Source organism: Ixodes scapularis, unplaced genomic scaffold (genome assembly GCF_016920785.2).
Source record: "Ixodes scapularis isolate PalLabHiFi unplaced genomic scaffold, ASM1692078v2 PGA_scaffold0__279_contigs__length_252992795, whole genome shotgun sequence".
NCBI lineage: Eukaryota > Metazoa > Arthropoda > Arachnida > Ixodida > Ixodidae > Ixodes > Ixodes scapularis.
Genome location: NW_024609835.1, coordinates 111,606,226 through 111,626,132, shown reverse-complemented (window position 1 = coordinate 111,626,132; position 19,907 = coordinate 111,606,226). Strand labels below are relative to the sequence as shown.

The following is a 19,907-nucleotide window of genomic DNA, read 5'->3' as shown; positions in this document are numbered from 1 at the left end:
ACGTGCAGTTGCATTCCCAGCGTTCTCCGTGATGCTTGGGAAATTTAGCTAAACTTCATTGCACCGGAAACCTATAATCAAAAATTAAATTTATACCCAGAAGAAAAAGAAAAAAAACGCAGGTTGATGCAGGGTGAGTAGACTTCAGTTATCGATGTATTCCCCACACGTAACACACGTCGGTCTTTTTCTTTTTCGCTTTCCCTTCTTAGGAGCGAAAAATCAGTAGTCGGGAAAGGCGCCTCGATACGAGACGCCTTTCCCGGGTATGAAAGCGATGCTTGAGCAAAGTGATGGCACGGCAATGGCTATTCTTTCTACCACCGACAAAAGAATTGGCCGAGGCTCTGGAGTCACGCAAGAGCAGCCGTGCAGCGGGCAGGTGAACCTAGTCTTGCACGCTTGACCCCGGCGTACAAATATGGACTCTTCCAAAGACGCGTTTCTACGCCTGTTCATTGCATTTTTTTTTTTGTTTTGTTTTTAGAGGTATAACATGTTTTTTGACAAACCGCTTATCCCACAAGTTCGTCCGTCCGCCCCCCCCCCCCCCCCCCCCATCTAAGAATTCCACCTTGAAAATTAACCCGGATATTGACGTCACCTTATATATCTAAGGGTCACATGCTCTTAGGTTAGGAACATCGTGACGTCGCATGTCGTAACCTTACACCACGTGTCAAATTGTAGTCGCACGTGATACCATGACGTATCGTGACCTGACATCGCGTGAGGTAAATTTTTTTCGCTAAATTTGTTACAGAAACGAATAAACTGCGTTTTTGTCGCCGAAACGACAGTTTAATGTCTTCTAAACGAATTTGCACGATGGCTTCTTAAAGGCGTACGGAAACAAAATTTTAGGGCCAATTAAATGCTCAGGTATATACCACGTCGCGTCAGCACCTAAGAAACATCAGTGGCCAAGTAAGCTAACGAGTCTCAGCTCGGAGCGTGGAGCGAAAGCCTGCACTGGGGACCTCCTGGGTTCGATCCCCACCGCCCCCACCCGGTTCGATCTAAACGAGTTTCGTAACGACACTCGTTCGTGTAATCACTACTGCGTGATGCACGTTGAAAACCTCAGGTTAGCAGCTGTACTGCACCGGCTGAATTTCTCATCTACAGCTAAGCGACAGCTTACTCGTTGAGGCGTACCAACATCAAGGCTGTTTAAACATACAAAACAAGGCAATTTGTTTTGCGCGCTTTGGATGCTTATGGAAGCTCCTGCCACCGGCTTTGAAGACCCGTGAACGCACACCGGCTGCAGTTCCGTACCTTGGCCTGCCACGCCGTTCTTGACGCGCAGCCGTCTTACTATGCCACCGTTCTATTAGCACACGGTGTCGTCGCCCCTTGATTCACAACATGTATGCACAACAACGAAATGGCTACTGTTTTCCGCGCATCGCGCGCACGTCCTTCATACATATATATGCCAAGTGGCCTTATCTGCTTGCACTAGGGAAAAGAGTGGTTTCGGGAGTGTTCACCCCACGCAAAATGGCGGAGAGGCTGCATTCACCGTGCTTTGTTATATATGTACTCCCTGCGCGAAATGCTTATGCGTTTCTTCAAAGATCAACGTAGAGGCAGTAGCGATCTTTTAAATTTTATTTCACCGCGGATGACTGCAACCAATTATGACTCAGCAATAGCTTGCTTGCCAATTGGGGTAACGACAAAAATCGAGCAGCCGCTGAAATGCCGTTTTATCAAACCATAGTTTCAAAACAGCCACTTAGCCGTCCACTGTCACCGTTCCGAAAGCGGGCACAACTCTGAGAACTGCGGCCCCGTCTTTGGAGAGACCTGTATCATGGGCCATTACAAAACAAAAACGGCCGGAGAAATTCACTAAGCCTTCCTGATCAAGTCCCACCACGACAAATCTTGTGTAACGCACCACGACAAATCTTGTGTAACGCAGAACCAATGACGCTGGTATTTGAGGGGTGTGTGTTTTTAGAACATATCTTTGTCTGCCAAGTGTGCCGGTTTTTATATTTTTAGAAGTATTTCATCCCAATAAATCATTCAGTTGAAAGTTACGCCGCGTCCTGTCCAGTTTTCCCTTCCTTTTCGTCCGCGTTTTTTTTTTTTTTTTTTTTTTTTTTTTTTTGTCGTATTGCACCAGATTTCTTTCATTAGTTAGCACTGGTGGCTTCGGAGTCACGCGCTCACGTGGGCTTTATCCTATCGTCTGCGACTGTACAAGGAATGCTACGGGTGCAAATTAAAGGTGAAAACGAAAGCCTGGTACAGCGCATGTCATGCGCGCATATTCTAAGGATCAAAGCTAATAGGCTTCCTGCGCTGAAGCTTTGAACAAACTGTGGTGCCATCGTTTTGGGTAGTACAAGCTCACCTGATTGGGCCTCCCGCAACTTGTGGCTCCTTCGCTTCGCTTTTTTTTTTCTTTATGTGTAGTGCTGAAGAGCGAAAAAACACCTTTCGACGACCGACATCGGTTAGATTCAAAGCCGCAAAACAATCGGAAGTTAGAGATTCATGCTACCACCGCTAAGGTACGCGTCTCTTTTCTCTGCGGGGTAACATCAGAACATCTTATTTCCCGACGTTATTTTGTTGTTTGTCTTGCTTTTTTATTAAACGCGTGATACGGAGTTTTTGAGTTCACGCTCTTATCGTCTTAGCTTTGACCTGCGCTTCGACAGCTAAAGCGCGAAACACATGTACGACGAAACCGTCCGATCCGACGTCCGACCGCGCAATACGACGGTCGGAGGCGAGGGTTTTCAACGCTCTCCGATGCTACGAAAACCCTCTCCCCCCAAGGTCATTCCGGCAGTCCGCACGTCGGATCGGACGGTTTCGTCGTACATGTGTTTCGCGCTTAATTTTTTGTTTCTATGTACTGTTTTCGTTATCGTGCTCCGCACCCGGCACGCTTCGCTTCTACATGTGACAGCTTGAGAAGTTCAAGTTTGTACTACCCAAAGAAATTTGTAACACGTCCCTTCTCACAGCGCCTCCTGGGCAACGCAGCTGGCCCTGTATAGTACATATGCCTAGTCTTGCCCATGCTTGATACCGTATGGATACTTGGTCTCCCCGGTTGTGTAGACACGGGAGTGTTTAACACAAAAGCACGTGTCTCGATTATTGGATGTGGCGCTCGAGCACATGAGGCAATGACTCACTCGGGCCGGTGGTAGACCATTTTGTCTAGGTGATCCTCACTATACTCCGTTCACCCTCAAGCTGGGACTGCAGCCAAAAAGCTACAAGCGCGAGCCAGCCCGCGCTCCTTGCTTCGACACATGCATTTCTAGCGCGAACGCTCGTTCTTCGTAATAACTCTTCGAAGCAGAGAGCTCGAGTACTCGTGCTTGTAACGTTGGCTGAAGTCTCAGTTTAGGGGTGAACGGAGTATAAGAATTACAAGAGGACGCTGAAGCTTCGCCCTTAAGAGTTGAACGCCATAACTAAGCATATAACACTTCGCTCGTTCCCAAGCCATGCAGCGTGTCTGCGTGGCCTAGTTGGTAGCCGTGTCTGGGTCGCAACCGAGAGGTCGAGGTTTTATTTGAATCCCGCCTCCACCTTAAATTTCCTAAATTTGTTTTTCTTTAAGGCAAATTAATTACTTTATAAAGTGAAATCCTTGGAGACATGCGGCGACTTTAAGTTGACATTACATATCGTGTTGTAATCACTTTCAGACCACGCATGAAATCACGTTTCACGTCAGCGTCGTGGGTTGTTTGAAATTCCCGCGCGAGGTCATGTGGCTCTGACGTCATGGCCCTATCGATCAATCAGAAATTTTTCGTCCACGGACTCCGGCTTTTTGCGACACGAGCTTCTTAAAGGGGTACGGAAACAAAATCTTTGCACTTTACGTTCTTTGTTTAGATGTGGTTCATGTCCTGCCGGCCGGCCAGAAGCACTAGCCTTGACTAGTGTTTCTGGGCAGCAGGCAGAGAAGTCAAAAGAACTAATTTTAAAATGAATGAGCAGATTTCAAAATAGCGTCTGGTGGCGGTCTGTGAAGCTCCATTCGAATGCCGTCACGTCATGAGTTGCTAAGAAGCAGCGCAAGTTCGCGGAAGTATGGCTCCATCGTGGAGTCACTTAGTTCTGAATGTGGCTTCGGAGAACGCTCACTGCTGAGACTGCAGTCAAAGCTACAAGCGCGAGCTAGCCGCGCTCCTGGCTTTGAGACATGAATTCGCGAGCGCTCGATCGTTCTGCGGAACAACGCTTCCAAGCAGCGACCTCGAGCATTTGTGGTTGTGGCATTGGCTGTAATCTCAGCTTCACACTGCTTCTGCAACGCGCATTCCGCACCATCGAGATCGCCGTTCTTTGCAGACGTTAGGCAGGAGCTTGATCTAAGGATGCGGGGATCTCTGTCAGGCAAACCATACACCACTGCCGGGTACTGACGGATATTAAAAGGGTTCATGAAACGATATCGGGTTGAAATGTTCATGACTTTGCAGAGGCTTACCGTATACTGGTCTTAGTCTAGCCCAAGTATACTCGCACAGACCGCCACTGAATCAGAAGCTTCTCTCTCGCGGTAAAATTGCGAGCATAAAAGGGGTCTATTTATTTTTTCAGTCTTTCCTTCGCAAAGACTGACGACGTGATTGTGGGACCGGAACCACCCGCCTGACGACAGTCGAGCGCGGCTCATGGATTGGACATGAGAGCTGCGTGACCACTCGAATTCGGCTCGAACAATCGATGCCTCGGCGGACACTTGGTCACTAGCTCGTGTCCAACCACCGCGGTGATGAGAATAGTCGAGCTAACAACGCCTGAAGCTCAGTAGGCGTTTTCTACTTTGCCAACCCCAGCGCGTGGCTATGATTAACGTTGGCGGCATAGGATAGGCACCATGGCCACGTGGCCGCTTGTTCTGGTTCTGAGTTGGCAAGAAGGACGATGCTCATATTTCCCAAATCTCAAAGTGGACTGCCATTGCCTACAAAAAAAAGAATAAGGCAAGTTTATACAGTTGTGAACGTTATGGAATGGTTCTAAGCAGTATTTAACGAAAGTAGAAATGTTCTGTCAGTGCTCCTTTAAGTCCAGAAGCAGCCTACGCTACGAGCTGATTGAAGAATGAGACACCGTCAAAAGCGCTGTTCGTCATGGTTCTTTATGCGTTCTTCTATCATCGCTGAACCAATCATAAACAGAAAAGGCCAAGTGACATGCACTTTTGACGTTGCTTGATTGATCTCCATTACCTCGTACCGTCGGCTGCGTCTTGACTTGAACTACAACAAAGTTTTCTTGGGGGGCACCTTTTTACAGGCGCAGAATCTTATGGGTCCAAATAAAGAAATTGGAAAAGAGACGGCAACTGTTGAGAGAATCATAAAAGTATTTGGGGTGTCAGGTAACCTGCCAGTCTAATCGAAAATTTGTTGATTGAAAGTAATTCTGATCGTTATAATCTGCGTTGTACCAGATTGACGACAGGCTTGCCACGCGTGTTTCCATCATTCTCGCTGCGACGGACGGTGCCATATGCACGAGCATATTTTTCGCTGCTAATTTCTTTTTTTGAAAAAGCAATTATATTGTTGCGTTAAGTCCAATAGTCCACTGAATGTGGCAGTTTAGGTAGTTTTTGGCGGGTCATTACTCATCTTCTTTTGAAAAGTGTTTTGTGGGATCGATGTCGTTCGAAAGGCAATGCAATCCTCTCTGATTTGACATTATGTATGTATTGGTTTATATTGTTCATGCGCATCTGTAGCATTTCCAATATGATGGCGCGGACCCTCACTTGCTCCGCTGGTTGATGTTTCATGAACGATCTATGAAAGGGCAACTCCAAACCATAGTTTAGATTTTGGGATTATGACTGTTTTTAGCGCAGTCAGCGTCCCTAAATTACAAGGTGTAATTTTTTCTCGGTATTGTGCATAGTTTTAAAGATATCGACACCTCAAATTTTTTATTGCGGCGCGGTCGACAAAACTGAAACTAGCCGCTCGAGGCCCCGGCAACACTGGAAATCAGTCGCTAGGCGGACTTGACGTCACTGTCGTTCTCGTTCAACGTGTACGCGGTCTTAGCGGCTCGTGCCTTTGTGGCGCTAGCCGTTTAAAGATAAAAGGTAAGCTGCTTTCGCTTTAATCCTGTATACGTGGTAGGTATTCAGCTTATGTAGCAATAGTCAGTGGGAATACCCAAAAGCTAGCGACTGGCAGGCGAGTGAACTCGTTCAGTGCCGGTGTAGGACGCCGATCTCACTACCCCTCCGCTTCGACTAGGGTAGTGGTTATGGCGTACGCCAAAATCAATACCGTAGTCGCTTATTTCGCTAAAACGGCGGAAGTAACTTTCTGTGGCAAAATACCCTGATTGTTTGTTGCTGTTTGTATGTGCGGTGGAACGCACGCGCGGCAGGCTTTGATTAACTTCGTACCCGGCGGCCGTCGCCGTGCGCTTGTCCGTACTCGTCTCTAGGCCTAAATTGTCATCGGGGCTCCGTGGATGGAGCGGCATTGCTCTATACACCAACTCATATTTACAAACAAACCGGTGTGCCCTAGCGGACGTCACCGGCGCCGCGCGTGCGCAGTGGACGGTGGGCAAGAAGCTCGCGGTCACCCATAAACAAACCATTGAATTGCGTTGTTGTCGGCGTCGGTGTGAGTCCCCGTGCTATTTTTCGCGTTGGAATTGTTGATTCGACGTCCTAACATTTTCTGACTACTTGATCGGCCTCAGCAAAATTAAGAAGGCTTGTTACACCGCAAAACTTCGCGTAATTAATGTGACGTGCGCCGATCCATTTCACGTCGCTTGGGTTGCAAAAGCGTGGACCGTAGCTGAGATGGTGGACGTCGATACTGAAAACCTCAAGTAGAATCGGGCATTACAAGCCGGTGATGGCCACTGGGAACAATGATGAACATCTTTTTGTGCCTACTGTTTACACTTTGCCTACTTACCCCAACCAACCTCCAAATGTGTTTTGAGGCCTGCACTTAGTTCTTGTTGCAATTATCGGGTCAACGTTTGGTTTACGGGCTGCTGTCGTTTGAACGAGCTGACGACAAAAAGCAGACGACAAGTTTGAAACAGCGGACGACAGTTCGAAGGCATGCGCAATAGAGTGAGGGGAGAAGCACCGCGTCCCGCGTCAACAAACCATTGGAATGTCACGTTGTCGGCGTCTGTGTGAGTCTGCATACTCTTTTTCGCGTTGGAATTGTCGATTCTACGTCCTCATAGCAATGTCTTACCACTTAATCGCCTAAGCGAAATTATCAAGGCTCGCTACGCCGCTAAACTTTGCGTAAATAATTTGACGTGCGGCGATTCATTCGCATGAATGCCGCAGAATGGACGCCGAAACCATGATGAGATTCTTCTAGCTAATTTCAGTCGCGACGTCGCTCGTGCTGCAAAAGTGTGGAAGGTAACGGCGATGATCGACGTGGATACTGAAAATCGGAAGCGGGAACAGACTTAGCGTAACAAGTCGGTGATGGCCACTGGTACCAATGATCAACATATGGTATCGACTGTTTGCACCGAGCCTACTTAAGTCTTTTGAGGCCTGTAATTAGTCATTATTGCAATCACCTCAGTCCCTCACTCACCCTCAACCTCGCAGCTACACTCACCCTAAGTGAATAGTGTCATTTAATGACACTATTCATGCCCTTGTTCAATGAGCTTGTAATACCTGGAGGGGCCATGACGTAAGCGCAGTGGGTTCCACAAGCTACTACCTTTTGACGCCTGCCTCTTCCTCATTGTTCCCGCTAGTGCCACTAAATTAGCTACGCTTTAGAGTAACGACACTTGGCCATATTGTGGCTTAAAATCATGCTTGCCAGTTATCTGAAACTTTATCTGAAATCACAGGGAACGCTTTTCTGTCCTCTACATATGTTTAAATAGTTCGCGACAAAGAAAAGCAATATTACATGACCTTCCTAACACCTAATATAATGCTGAGGAAGTCGCACTTTTGAATCATGAAGAACAGCAGTTGCGACTGCTCTGCACACGCACCAAAATGGCGGTGCCCACAACAATGTCGGGGAACGAAGTGCCGATACTCTAAGCGCAGATCATTTAGTGGCTCCTGCGAATCGCCTTTCACCTGACTGAAACTGAAACTGAATATAAATATTACACTAATTATTATAGCTTATTTAGTTATAACCAACTACACATAATGAGAGGAGGAAGTGGCCGGGTAGAAAAAACGCGGGTTTTATGTGCGACAGTTCTAACCATCTCAGAAAAGAAACGCGCGAGCTTGCACTGGTTTCAAAAAGACAATCTAAAGAAAAGAAGCGGCACGCTGTGTTCTTTGTGATTGTGCGTCTGATTTAAATACAGGTATATTTGAAGATCGAAGATGGACGTCGATCGTCTTGAGGTAATATAACGTAATAATATTATATAAATAATAAACATAATGAAGGACTGAACGACTCAATTTCTCAATTCTTGGATGGCGGTAGCCTATTGTAGTTACTGTTGATGAAGAGCAATATGAGGTGACGAGGTAATGATTAAATGATGAAACTCTATAAGGACGACGACATTAGTGGGTGTCAAACCACAACGTACAGTGCCAGACTTTGTTTCAGGTATCGTGTACCCAAAGACTTTGCTTTACCCGCAACAGAATATGGTAGAATAAATGAGCATGCTGGTTTGCAACTGTGCGTAACAGGAAAACTGATGCTGCTGCTCGCTGCTAATGCTTGAATCCTAAAATTAAACTTCGAAATTAACCCAGTGTGTATAAGCAGCATTGTACTTAGTCCCGAAATATTCAGCATTCGAGACAAGCTGACCGAGGTCAAGCCTCAAAGTATACTTTCTTAGCTCATTTGGGCGTCCCAAAGGCAGCACGAAAATGTTGGGCAAAATACTTCCAATGCTAGAACGGTGCTCGAGACGATAGCGGCATGCTCCTCGATCTCTCCGTCCCCCCTCTCCCTCCTCTACTTTTTTGTTTATTATGTAGTGTGGTCTTTTCTGTTCTCTCTTCCACAAAACCGCAGAAAAATGCATTCGGTTTAACTTCCTCCAGGTTAGAAATCTTCGAAGAAGGAAAACACGAAGAAATTACTCAGAGAAGGCGTTTCGCGCAAAACCAGAAACGAATCAAAGGAAGCAACCGAAACAAACCTACTATCAGATATAAATGTTGAAAATACGTTTTTTATTTTTTTATTTTTTGTTTTTTGCTAATTTTTTCTTGTTTATTTTTTTCCTTCTCGCAAATATAATTTTCTTTAGGTTTAAGTGAACGCCTTGGTCTACCAAACTTCCTCTCTTTTTGTCGTTCGCCCGCGTGTGTATTTCAAGCTCTTTTCGTTTTTCCTAAACAGGATCATCCAGATACACGGGTAAAGGGGTTTTAATCTTCCATGCTTTTACGGCAGAGGAACGCAGCTCTCCCCTATTTGCATAATCCCGTTATGTTACACGCCCAGCTTCCCGTTCCCGGTTCGCCTGCCATCTTATGCAAAGGAGCCGTCAAGCAACCAAGCGAAGCGACGCCTCGTGAGTCAAAATCAGGAGAACCGAGGCAGATGCGACGGCGCCATAAGAAAACTCGCCCAAAACAAGGTCAAGCGCACGAAGCAACGTAAATAGCCGAGTCTCGTGTCAGGCGCCTCTCAAGGCTGAATAGAGTTCGCAGGGGCCACGCTGCTTTGGGGAATACTAGCGTACGCTTAACTCGGAGCGCTTTCGGTTATGTCAAGGGACATGCTTCAGCATATATTCTGTCATCTGTGAACGTGCTCAGAATAATACTTTAGTCGGTTATGAACCAGCAATTCTACGTAAAGGAGAACAAAAAATCACTTCGATCGCGCCCTCTAATTTTGTTCATATACAGGGTGTCACAAAAGAAAGTTTACACGGTCTTCTTTACCGCAAAAACAAACTAGGCATCGCCGAACGCTCATTCTCCGCCCAAAGGTAGAGCTAGAGGTCACAACCAGATGCCAAAGTTTCAGCCCGATCCGATAACTTAATCAAAAGTTATAAGCGATTTTCTGAAAATTTCAATGGGAAAATGGAGCCCATTTTTGCCAGATTTCGGTTTCTGTTGCCATAGAGCCCCATGTGTTTGAAAACTCCGTCGGCCGCCATTTTCCCATTGAAATTTTCAGAAAATCGCTTGTAACTTTTGATTAAGTTATCGGATCGGGCTGAAACTTTGGCACCTGGTTGTGACCTCTAGCTCTACCTTTGGGCGGAGAATGAGCGTTCGGCGATGCCTAGTTTATTTTTGCGGTAAAAAAGACCGTGTAAATTTTCTTTTGTGACACCCTGTATATCCGTCATTTGTTGATTTAGTGCAGGGACCTCCAAATTTTCTGGCTAAGGGGCGGGATCGGGGATCTCTTGCTGTCTTGAGGGCAGTAAAAAATAATCAACTATGAATGAAAATAAACTTAATAAATAATCCTAGGTCACCATCTAAATTCAATATGTAAAGTTAGAGATGAAAAATTGAAGTTAACGTGGATGAAAAGATATATACTTTATTTCGCAATTCAATATTTAGCTAGCTATGACATCACACAATAATTGACCCAGAAAATTCACAAGGTGTATATCAAAGCGCATGGGAACGTTGATAGGTTCACGCAGTGCAGAAGACCAATGAGAAGGATAGAACTGACGCTGACAATATGCAATAGTTACGGCACAGGACACTAATCGCAACATACATGTATGGGAACGCAAAGAAATTTTAACATAGTACGCAGTTACCCAGTTAAGAAACAGGGGACTAAAGACCGTGATACTGGTGATGACAATGTCTAATTAATAATATGACGAGAGGACACGCCTCGTCAATAAGCAGATTTCTTTTATATTTCTTCTTGTATATTTGTTTACGTGTGCTGGGACACTGTTTGTTTACGGTCGCTTGACTTGATACTTCTTTCACAAGTAACGAGAACCGATACGAACGACAAAGCGCATTCCTCTGTAACAAAATGGCGGCATTCAGTTTAAACCTCTGCTGTGCACCGCCATCCGCTTCCTAAAACCTGCACCGTCACGCAGTCGGCACTTCAAAGAATGTCACTACTAACTGTAGGAAGCTCTTATCTAGGGACTTCAGCGGGTTGGCAAAAAGCGTGTCGCGGACCGGGCTTCATTGGAAGTACCGTGCCAAGCCACGGGCCGATCGAAAGACCTGGGCGGGCCGGATTTGGCCCGGGGGGCGGGGTTTGGAGACCCGTCTTTAGTGTAAACAATGCCGCAGTGGAGTTTCAGATTGATATTAGCAAATAAATTTACATTATAGTGTTAAACAGTCTACATGCCTTTACTCCATGCCATTAGGGAACACTTAGCCAAGGCCCCGAATTTCGATAGGATCCCGCAGTTAATAAACTACATATCCGAACAAACTGGCGAGTCATATCCGAGCACCGATTTCTTATGAATTTTGTTTCCGGCAAAATATACAAAAAGGACACCGTAGACTGAAATGCGCCAAGCCCAGTTTTCACCACAGAATTTTTATTGGGCTTTTTTACCATGCCAGCGGAACGTTGGTGTTAAAGTAGATGTATATATTGACATCGTAAGTAGTCTAATTAAATTTCTCATAATTATAAAATCCTGCACTAGTTCTCCTGTAACGCCGATATTCCAGCCAGCAACTTTCACGTTATTCGCCATACTCTCATTGTGAGGAACGATTGATTTACTAAAAAAAAACATACATAAGCGTCTTAGCCCTTCCAGTATTGAAGGGAATGGAATACGACTCCGATTGGTGCGCTCAGCGTCCCATCCCGCCTGTTCATCAAAGCGGTCTCGAAGGCCTAACAAAACGACATGTTATTTTCCCCTGTCTTTCTTCTCCTACACCGTTTCCCTGCTTTTACCACAGTCTCGGGTTTTCTACATTATGATCCGAGGCGACCGGTGCGTCATGTTGTCTCGTGGATGCCGCGGCCGTTGCGGTTGGTGGGAGAAATCCGGGTGAAAAGTAGAACAAACGCGAGTGTCACTGACGTCGCAGCGTCCCAACTCATGGTCGCCGACGCTTCCGCGAACTGCCAAGCTGGGAAGTGACCTGCAGCAGAACAGGCGTCTGCCACATCCACCACCGCTGCTGTGGCACCGCCAGGATCGCGGTCGGCGGCGGCGTGACAGTTCTATGACGTCATCAGGCGGAAATTGAAGGACCAGTTTTTTGGGCGCGGAAAACACACCGGTCGGAGACGCGTTCCAGGCACAAGTACCCGTATTACCTTTTTCTGTCAGAAAGCAGGATGAGTGAGGGAAGGTCGTGGTCTCTATATTTCCTCCTTCGGGAAATAACCCTCGAAACATCAAAGCAACATCGTCTTTGATTCACCGAGTATCCATAATAAGCCTCATAATAAAATCATTCGAATTAAAATCCCCGGACTGCTACTGCAAACCCCTGGGCGACCATAAGAATCTGCACGCGTCGGGGCCTTCCTGGAATTGTCCAAGCTTAGTATTCTTTTTTGTGTTATAAAAGGAAACTGTCCGTCGGAACGTCATACATAAAACGTTCGATCAGTTCGATCCCATATTAACGACAAACATTGTACTCGAGAATAAACGTGTTCTGAATTTGACCGCGTAGTTTTAATATAGAAAATTACTGAAGCACAATACATTCGGAACACGAAACAGTTTTCATCCTTCGGTTTTGAAAGTAAATGCTGATGGTTTCGACACACGCAAACAGCCACGGAGCTGACCGACCTGGTATGAGAAGATATGGGCATGGGACGTGACAACAGAAAAAATAACGAGCTCGAAATATATCAACGCAAACGCACTAAATATCGCACGCTAACCACTGAACAGAAAATTGGATGCCAGGGAATGTTTTATCCGGTTCCGGTTTATTTTGAGCTCGGCCATCCAGCGGTTAAAATTCCAGTAGCCTACACTAAATCCGCAAAGTGGTAACTCGCAAAAAATCTGTCCTGCACTACTGTATAAAAAGGAGCCCCACGAGGGCTTATGTTCTTGGGTTGTAACTGTGTTCGCCCTCGGGCGAGTAACGCTTAAGTCACGCTTGGTCATTGGACTAGCGCGAGGACGTTTTTATAGAGTCGCAGGCGATGTAGGAAGTATAAAGCATGGCTACTTGGAACGGAACGGCGTAATCCACCCCAAATGAGAGAAATGTCCCGCCAACTGAGGAGTTAAAACTATAGAAAAATCACTCCGTAATTCATGAGTAAGGCTGTTAGCGACGAACACCCGACATTCCGAGTGGCCCAATTCAGTATAAGAACTCAACTGCCTCTAAAAACCGCTGGCAATGTTTTAGCGACATCTATCCTCGGTTAAGTAAAAAAAAAGAAGGGGGGGGGGGGGGGGGGGAGGAGTCTTTATTTCTGAAGTCGACGAACAGCGAGCAGTAAACCCCAAAAGGTCAGATACGTCCCTTGCGATAGCCACTGAGAAAAGAAAAGGAAGATCCCGTGGAATAAAAGAGCGAGATCAGTTCGATATTGCGATTCGTCAGACGTTGTCGCTTTTCGTCTGTCTTTCTCTCCATTGGTGACTCAGATGTGCCGCATCACATTTATTTTGTGGAACATCGCTGCGCCCCCCAGCTGAATTGGTCAGCCCTACCACCCCCATCCATGGCGGCTTCATGATGACCGTAGGATTGCCTTACGTGGAGGACCCGGTGATGTGCGCGCTACACCGACGCGTACACGCCAGAGCAAGCCTCCTTTTTTCCATCGCGACCTGCACAGCAGTAGCTACATGTTTTTGCGCGTCGACAGCATCCGCCGTTCTCTCCAGCCACCTTACACTGGTCCACACCTCCGTAATGGCACGCGACGAAAAAACATTCACGCTGCGGGTTAATGGCCGCGAAACGGACGTGTCCGTTGACCGCCTCAAGCCGGCATTTGTTGAGAGCGATACGATCGCTCAGCCGGCTGACCTTCCCAGCGTGCAAGCCACCTCGAGCTCCACAGTAGCACCGGCGACCCGGATCAAACACTCCAGGAATACTCCCTATACGAAAGATCCACTGCGAGCGCGCGGCCGCGACGATGCTGGTGAGAGCGCGGCGCGCCTTGTGGTTGTGGACACTTCCGTAAAAAACGCTTCCAAAAGTCACGTGCTGATTGTTAGAAGGTCGGAATTACTGCCGAATGGCGGAGCAAACGACACCGCTGAACGTGCAAATTCGGAACTGGAACAAAGAAAGGTTCAAACGCACGGACTAAAACTGTAAGGTCAAAGTGCATGCCTGCGCTTGGTTTGTTTCACCGAGGATAACATGGCGCGCTCGCAGACAACGAGCGACGTGACGTTGCGCTTCTGAAACTGCGTGTTCGCATCCATCGTCTCCTAGTGGCGGTTGTGCTGCGTCATCTATATCCGCCGTTGTCTAGGGATCCGGCCACTTCCAATAGACCTTTCCATCGCTTATCACCCGGGCAAAAAAGGCTGAGTCACTGAAGTGTAGAAGCATGCGCAGCGTATGATATAACGCACTGCAGAGCAACAGCACACGCCCAGAAGGCGTTCCACAGCCCAGCAAACAAGGATGGCAGCGCAGAGAAGGCGATTTTGACAAAGGTTTTCCGAAACGGGTAGATCGCTCCGAGGGGCCGAAGCACGATAACGCAGAAATACTGAATCGACGTGCACTGACAAAGTGCCTTACCTTTCCTCGGAGCGGTACAGAATTGCCCAAAGGGTGGGCGGCTCCCCTAGCAGCCGCCGCCTCGGCCACGCACTCCAAGTGGGTCTTTTTTTCATATTGGTGGACATCGTACGTCTCCCAGTTGCTTCAGTAAATCGCGACGTAAGCTTTCTGCGGTTGCCGTCGGCGGGACCCGCAACTCTTTGGCACGTCTTTACGCACACCGCTCAGCTGCTGGCAACATGAAGGGGGTTTCGTGGTTTCGCCATGCGCAAGCGCCGTCGAGAAGGCACACAAAGCAGGGATGAAGAAGAGGAGAGGCTCGTCTGAGAAAGGCCTCAACAATAAACAAGCTTTGCGCGTTGTTCATACGTCGCACGAAGTAGTTCTTACGAAATGTGGCTTTCGAAGGAAGACGCGTTGCTTTTAGGGTTCTTTCATTCTACCTGTCCTTTCTCTTCCTCCGCGTTATTATGTGCGCTGTTTGACCATGTCTTTTTGGGGTTCGAAACGTGTACGTCTTCATATAATAACACATACTTCATCTAAAATCCCGCAACATATATCTTCAAGTGGCACTCAAGTGCTTTTTTGTAAAAGGTTGTTTTTGGGCCTTCGTCAATAAAAGTGATTAGTTCTAGATGACAGGACGTCCTAGTAAATTCCCAGCAATGCACAGGGAAACTGAGGGAGAGGCGGAGAGGAGTGCGCGCCAACGCCGAGCTCTGATTGGAATGATTAGAGGGTAAACCTAAAGCTAGCTGCCTTTATATCCACTGCACTCGTCGAACGCGCCGTAAGGCGTTTGGCTTTCGCATTCTAACGCGTTCGACAAGTAGCGTATAAACAAAGGCAGCTAGCTTTAGGTCTACCCACTAATCTATCGAATCAGAGCTTGGCGTTGTGACGTCCCCGCTTTCTCAGCTTCTCGGCGCCTAGAAATTCACGGGTACTGCTTTCTCCAGGGGTGTAAGGAGGGAGGCAATTTCGGGTTTATACTACCCCCCATAAAATTTGACTCATTTTAGGCGCGTTGTGCCTTATATTTGACAAAAGATCGTCAAATCTTCGGGTGTAGGAGACGTAATACAGCTATTAATGTTTTGAGACCGCTGTCTGACGGTGCCCTCTAGCGTCTGCCCCATGGTGCAGTAAGTGGGGCCTGTCATGGTCTTTGATTGAATTTTAATATGGAAACCTGCAGTGCATAAATGTAATTACGGGTGTTTTAGGATGCCTAGAGCCCGCAGATTGATCTCGGAACCCACTTGTGTGTCCCCCTAATTATCTACGCAAAGAGGGGCATTCGTTTTACTCATAGAGTTATTATAATGTACGCTAGAGGTTCAACTGGCGCTAGTGTGCTGCTGCAAATTGAAGCAGACAGCAACCAGTCTGAATTTGACTTCCGGTAATGCTTTTCTATGGGAAAACGCGGGTGCATTTTCTCGCTGCGCTCGATTACAAGAGCAAATATCACGAATATTTCGTACGTACTAGGCACATTGAAACATTTTTAGGTCACGCAGACGAAATAATTGGCCGGTTACGGCGTTTTTATTTGAAATTCGTGGCATGAAAAAAGGTGCTAAAACCGTTTCGTACATGTATTTGTGTGCACTGTCGGACACTGTTAGCGCGAACACGGCGTCGGCAGGCGTCGGCGCTTTCCGCAACGAACGAAGGACATGTGGAAAACCAACAGAGACGGCAAAAACTACGCAGTAACACTGGATAAGTAACTCCTCGTGCATACAAGCGATAAAAATATATTGAAAGCCACGTAATATAGTCTGATTTGCAATAAATAAGTACTGCTTTATTCTTTCTGCTCGTGATAATGTGCGAAGATGCATCGTTCTGGGTTCAAATCATCAACCGCTCGCTTCAAATCTTTACAAGTAGGGAGAAGTCAGAGAACAGGTGCCCGATAAAAACTGCCTTCCATAGGAAATAATAAAAAGACACACCTTTTGTAGCCCACGTACTTTATTTTTTTTACATTCGAATGGTAACCTATCGTAAAGATGCACGACGGAGTCATATTCATAGAGTGACAGGACGGGCATATTAGCAATATATAAGCGCCACCGGAATGCTAGCGAACCTTGAACACACTCTACATTTCTTTCGATCGTTATTTAGCTCAGAAGCGTCGCTCGTTATTACATACCTGCCATAGAACAGAGGTTTGGGCTTGAAATATAGCGAAGCGTAACATCGTTCAATAGTAAAGAAAAATGCTGTAATTAAAGCAATTACACTTTTACAATATTAATAAAGGTACATACTATCCGGTACAACCGAAGTAATAAAAGTTATTCATGTTATTTTCCGGCGAAGAGACAAAAGGCACGTGCGTTTTCCCATAGGAATGCACAGGAGCACCGCAAAAGTAGACTGGTTGCTGTCTGCTTCAATTTGCCTCCCGGAAGTCGCATAGACACTAGCGCCAGTTGAACCTTTAGCGTGCATTATATTAACTCTATGGTTTTACTATGGTTCTTAAGATTCAGACGGGTAGATATAAAGCCTCACTGCTGCATTTTCAGCAACACCTAAAGAGGCCCAACGGATTGGGCAGTACTGCTACGTCAGCCTTCGGCTTGTACTTGTGTTTAATCAATGAGAACATGAGTCTGAGCTGAGTGCTGACGTCCAGTCCGTGCCCCGGGCTGGTCCTCTTTCGGTGACGCTAAAAAATCCATCTTATACGCAAACTCAACTCTTCTACGTCACGCCGCGGTGGTTGCGCGCCGGACGCACTTCCGGCCTGGGGCGGTGGGCAGAAGTCACCGTGCCAGACATGCATTCCTGTGTTCCCTTGGAAGAAACGAGACAAAAAACCTGCCTCCTCGTCAAAATGCTGCGACAAGGGTTGTACCAAGAGTGTCTGGAAAGGTTTGAAGATCCGTTTTCATGTGTTCCCTCCGTTCGTCTGAGAACGTGGATAGTAGCCGCGAAAAGGGCAAACCGGACGCTGTCGAACTACGATTGCGTGCGCGGGCAACACTTTGCGGTCGCCAGGTGTATTTGCTTTGTTCCAACATAAACGAGAGAAAACCGCCAAGTTGTCCGAACCACCCACGGGTTCAGTGCGTCTTCAAATTCACACGGCCGCTTGATCGTTCGAACTTTCGTCTGCTCTTCCAAACGTCTGCTTTTTGTCGTCTGCTAGTTCAAACGAAAGCGGCCCGTAGACCAAAGTTTGACCCGGTAATTGCGAAAAAGAGTATGCAGACTTACACAGACGCTGACAACGTGACATTCGAGTGGTTTGTTGACGCGGGACGCGGTGCTTCTTGCCCGTACCCCAATTACGCATGCGTTCGAACTGTCGTCTGCCCTTTCAAACTTGGCTGCTGTTTGTCGTCAGCTCGTTCAAACGACAGCGGCCCGTAAACCAAACGTTGACCCGGCAATTGCGATAAGAACTAAGTGTAGGCCTCAAAACACCTTTGAAGGTTGGTTGGGGTAAGTAGGCTAAGTGTAAACAGATACAAGAAGATGTTTATCATTATTGTTACCGGTGGCCATCACCGACTTGTAATGTCCGATTCTACTTGCGGTTTTCAGTATCGACGTCCACCATATCAGCTACGGTCCACGCTTTTGCAGTCCGAGCAACGTCACGTCTGAAAACAGCGAGCAGAATCTCATCGTGGGAGTCAGGCTTTAGCGCCCATTCTGCGGCGTCCACGCGAAATGAATCGCCACACGTCACATTAATCACGCAAAGTTTTGCCTCGTTAGTTTTGCTGAAGCCGCTCAAGTAGTCAGACATTGTTAGGAGGACGTAGCATCAACAATTCCAACGCGAAAAAGAGCACGGGGGCTCCCACCGACGTCGACAACAACGCAATTCAATGGTTTGTTTATGGGACGGCGGGCTTCTTGCCCACCATCCACCGCGCATGCGCGGCGCCGGTGGCGTCCGCTAGGGGCGCTCCGGTTTGTTTGTAAACACGAGTTGGTGTATAAATTAGGGAGTTTTCGTAAACCGCGTTTCCCCCTCCGCTAAGCCCTCCGCAACGAAGAAGCCGCTACTGCGCCTGCGCGCCGATAGCCTTGACTGTAGAGTTCCGGGTATCGTAGCGGGTTGTGGAGAGCGCTTCGGGACGGCGAAAACGATCTACGAAAACTCCCGGCCTTACCTGGCGGGAAACGGGGTTGCAGTATCCTGATGACGAAACAACGCGCGCATTAGGTGGGAGAGGGAAGGAGCGTCTTAGAACGTGGCACTGTGGTGTCTGAATCTCGTCTTTTTGTCCTTGCTTTTGAGCGCTAAAATGTATTCCAAGTTCCAAAACCAACTAGCCCAACAATCTACTCTACTGTCTTAGAACAAACTTGGGGGCGAAAAGATAAGCCACCAGAGGCACACAAGAAACACTTTGGGGAAGCCCAAAGTAGGTCACTGCGGCACAATAGAGCCGATCGGTATCCTGCTTCACCTTACGATCGACCGCAGCAGCGTCCACTACGAGCCATCGGAGCCAATCAAATGCCGTGTTACTGTCAGGTGACCTTCGGGAGAGGCGCAGCGTCATGCGGGCGTGTATCCACGTGATGACACGTTCACAGCCCTGGCTTGGCTGGGATGGCTCGTGGGTCACTCGCTCGAGCACATGCTCGCGTACTTTCCTACCAGAACCTCCGGAACCGGCGATTTCCCCAGATGGTTCGTTCGGAGCCGCGGATCGTTATCCGGGATGCATGGGCCGGACACTCACCGAACAACCTGTGGTCGAGGGCCCTGAGCGCGAGCGCCGTCCACGTGTGCAGCGAGACGACGGCGAGCAGGACCGGCAGCCTGCTCTTCATGGCGGCTGCTCGAGTGCGTCTCGTGCGGCGCGTGCGGTCCGCAAGGCCAGGTCGCGACGGCGCTGGGGCGAGGGTCTTCCCCTCATTGGTCGCCGGGGACAAGCTCGGGCGAGGGGGCAGACTTTCGCTCCGCTTCTTCCGAAGCCGGGTCTGACGGGCCGTCGCGTGGCCCGCTCACCTGTCCCCCGCCGAAATCTTGGGTCCGGCCGAGGAAGTCCGTCCGTGGCTGCAGCAGAAACGCCGCTCCGTTCTGACTGTCGGTCACACAGCTGTAGCCGACTATTTTACGTCGCCAGATTTGGCGGCGGTGTTTTCCTGGGATGTCCAGTCCGTGCAACCTGCCCCATAGCACGTTTCTCTTTTTTTTTTCTTCTTGTGTGTGTGTGTGCGTGTGTGTGTGTATTTGCCCGTTTAAGTGGTT

At 47.8% G+C, this 19,907-nt stretch overlaps 1 protein-coding gene across 1 annotated transcript in view; it reads right to left on the bottom strand.

The window, feature by feature from the left end:
- The window catches only part of LOC8038292 (serine proteinase stubble), an 80,219-nt gene extending 60,733 nt beyond the window's left edge, over positions 1 to 19,486 (bottom strand). Inside the window, exon 1 of the mRNA XM_040500064.1 lies at positions 19,396 to 19,486. Coding sequence (XP_040355998.1) covers positions 19,396 to 19,486 — 91 coding nt within the window. The remainder of the gene's footprint in view (positions 1 to 19,395) is intronic.
- Positions 19,487 to 19,907: the final 421 nt, after the last annotated feature.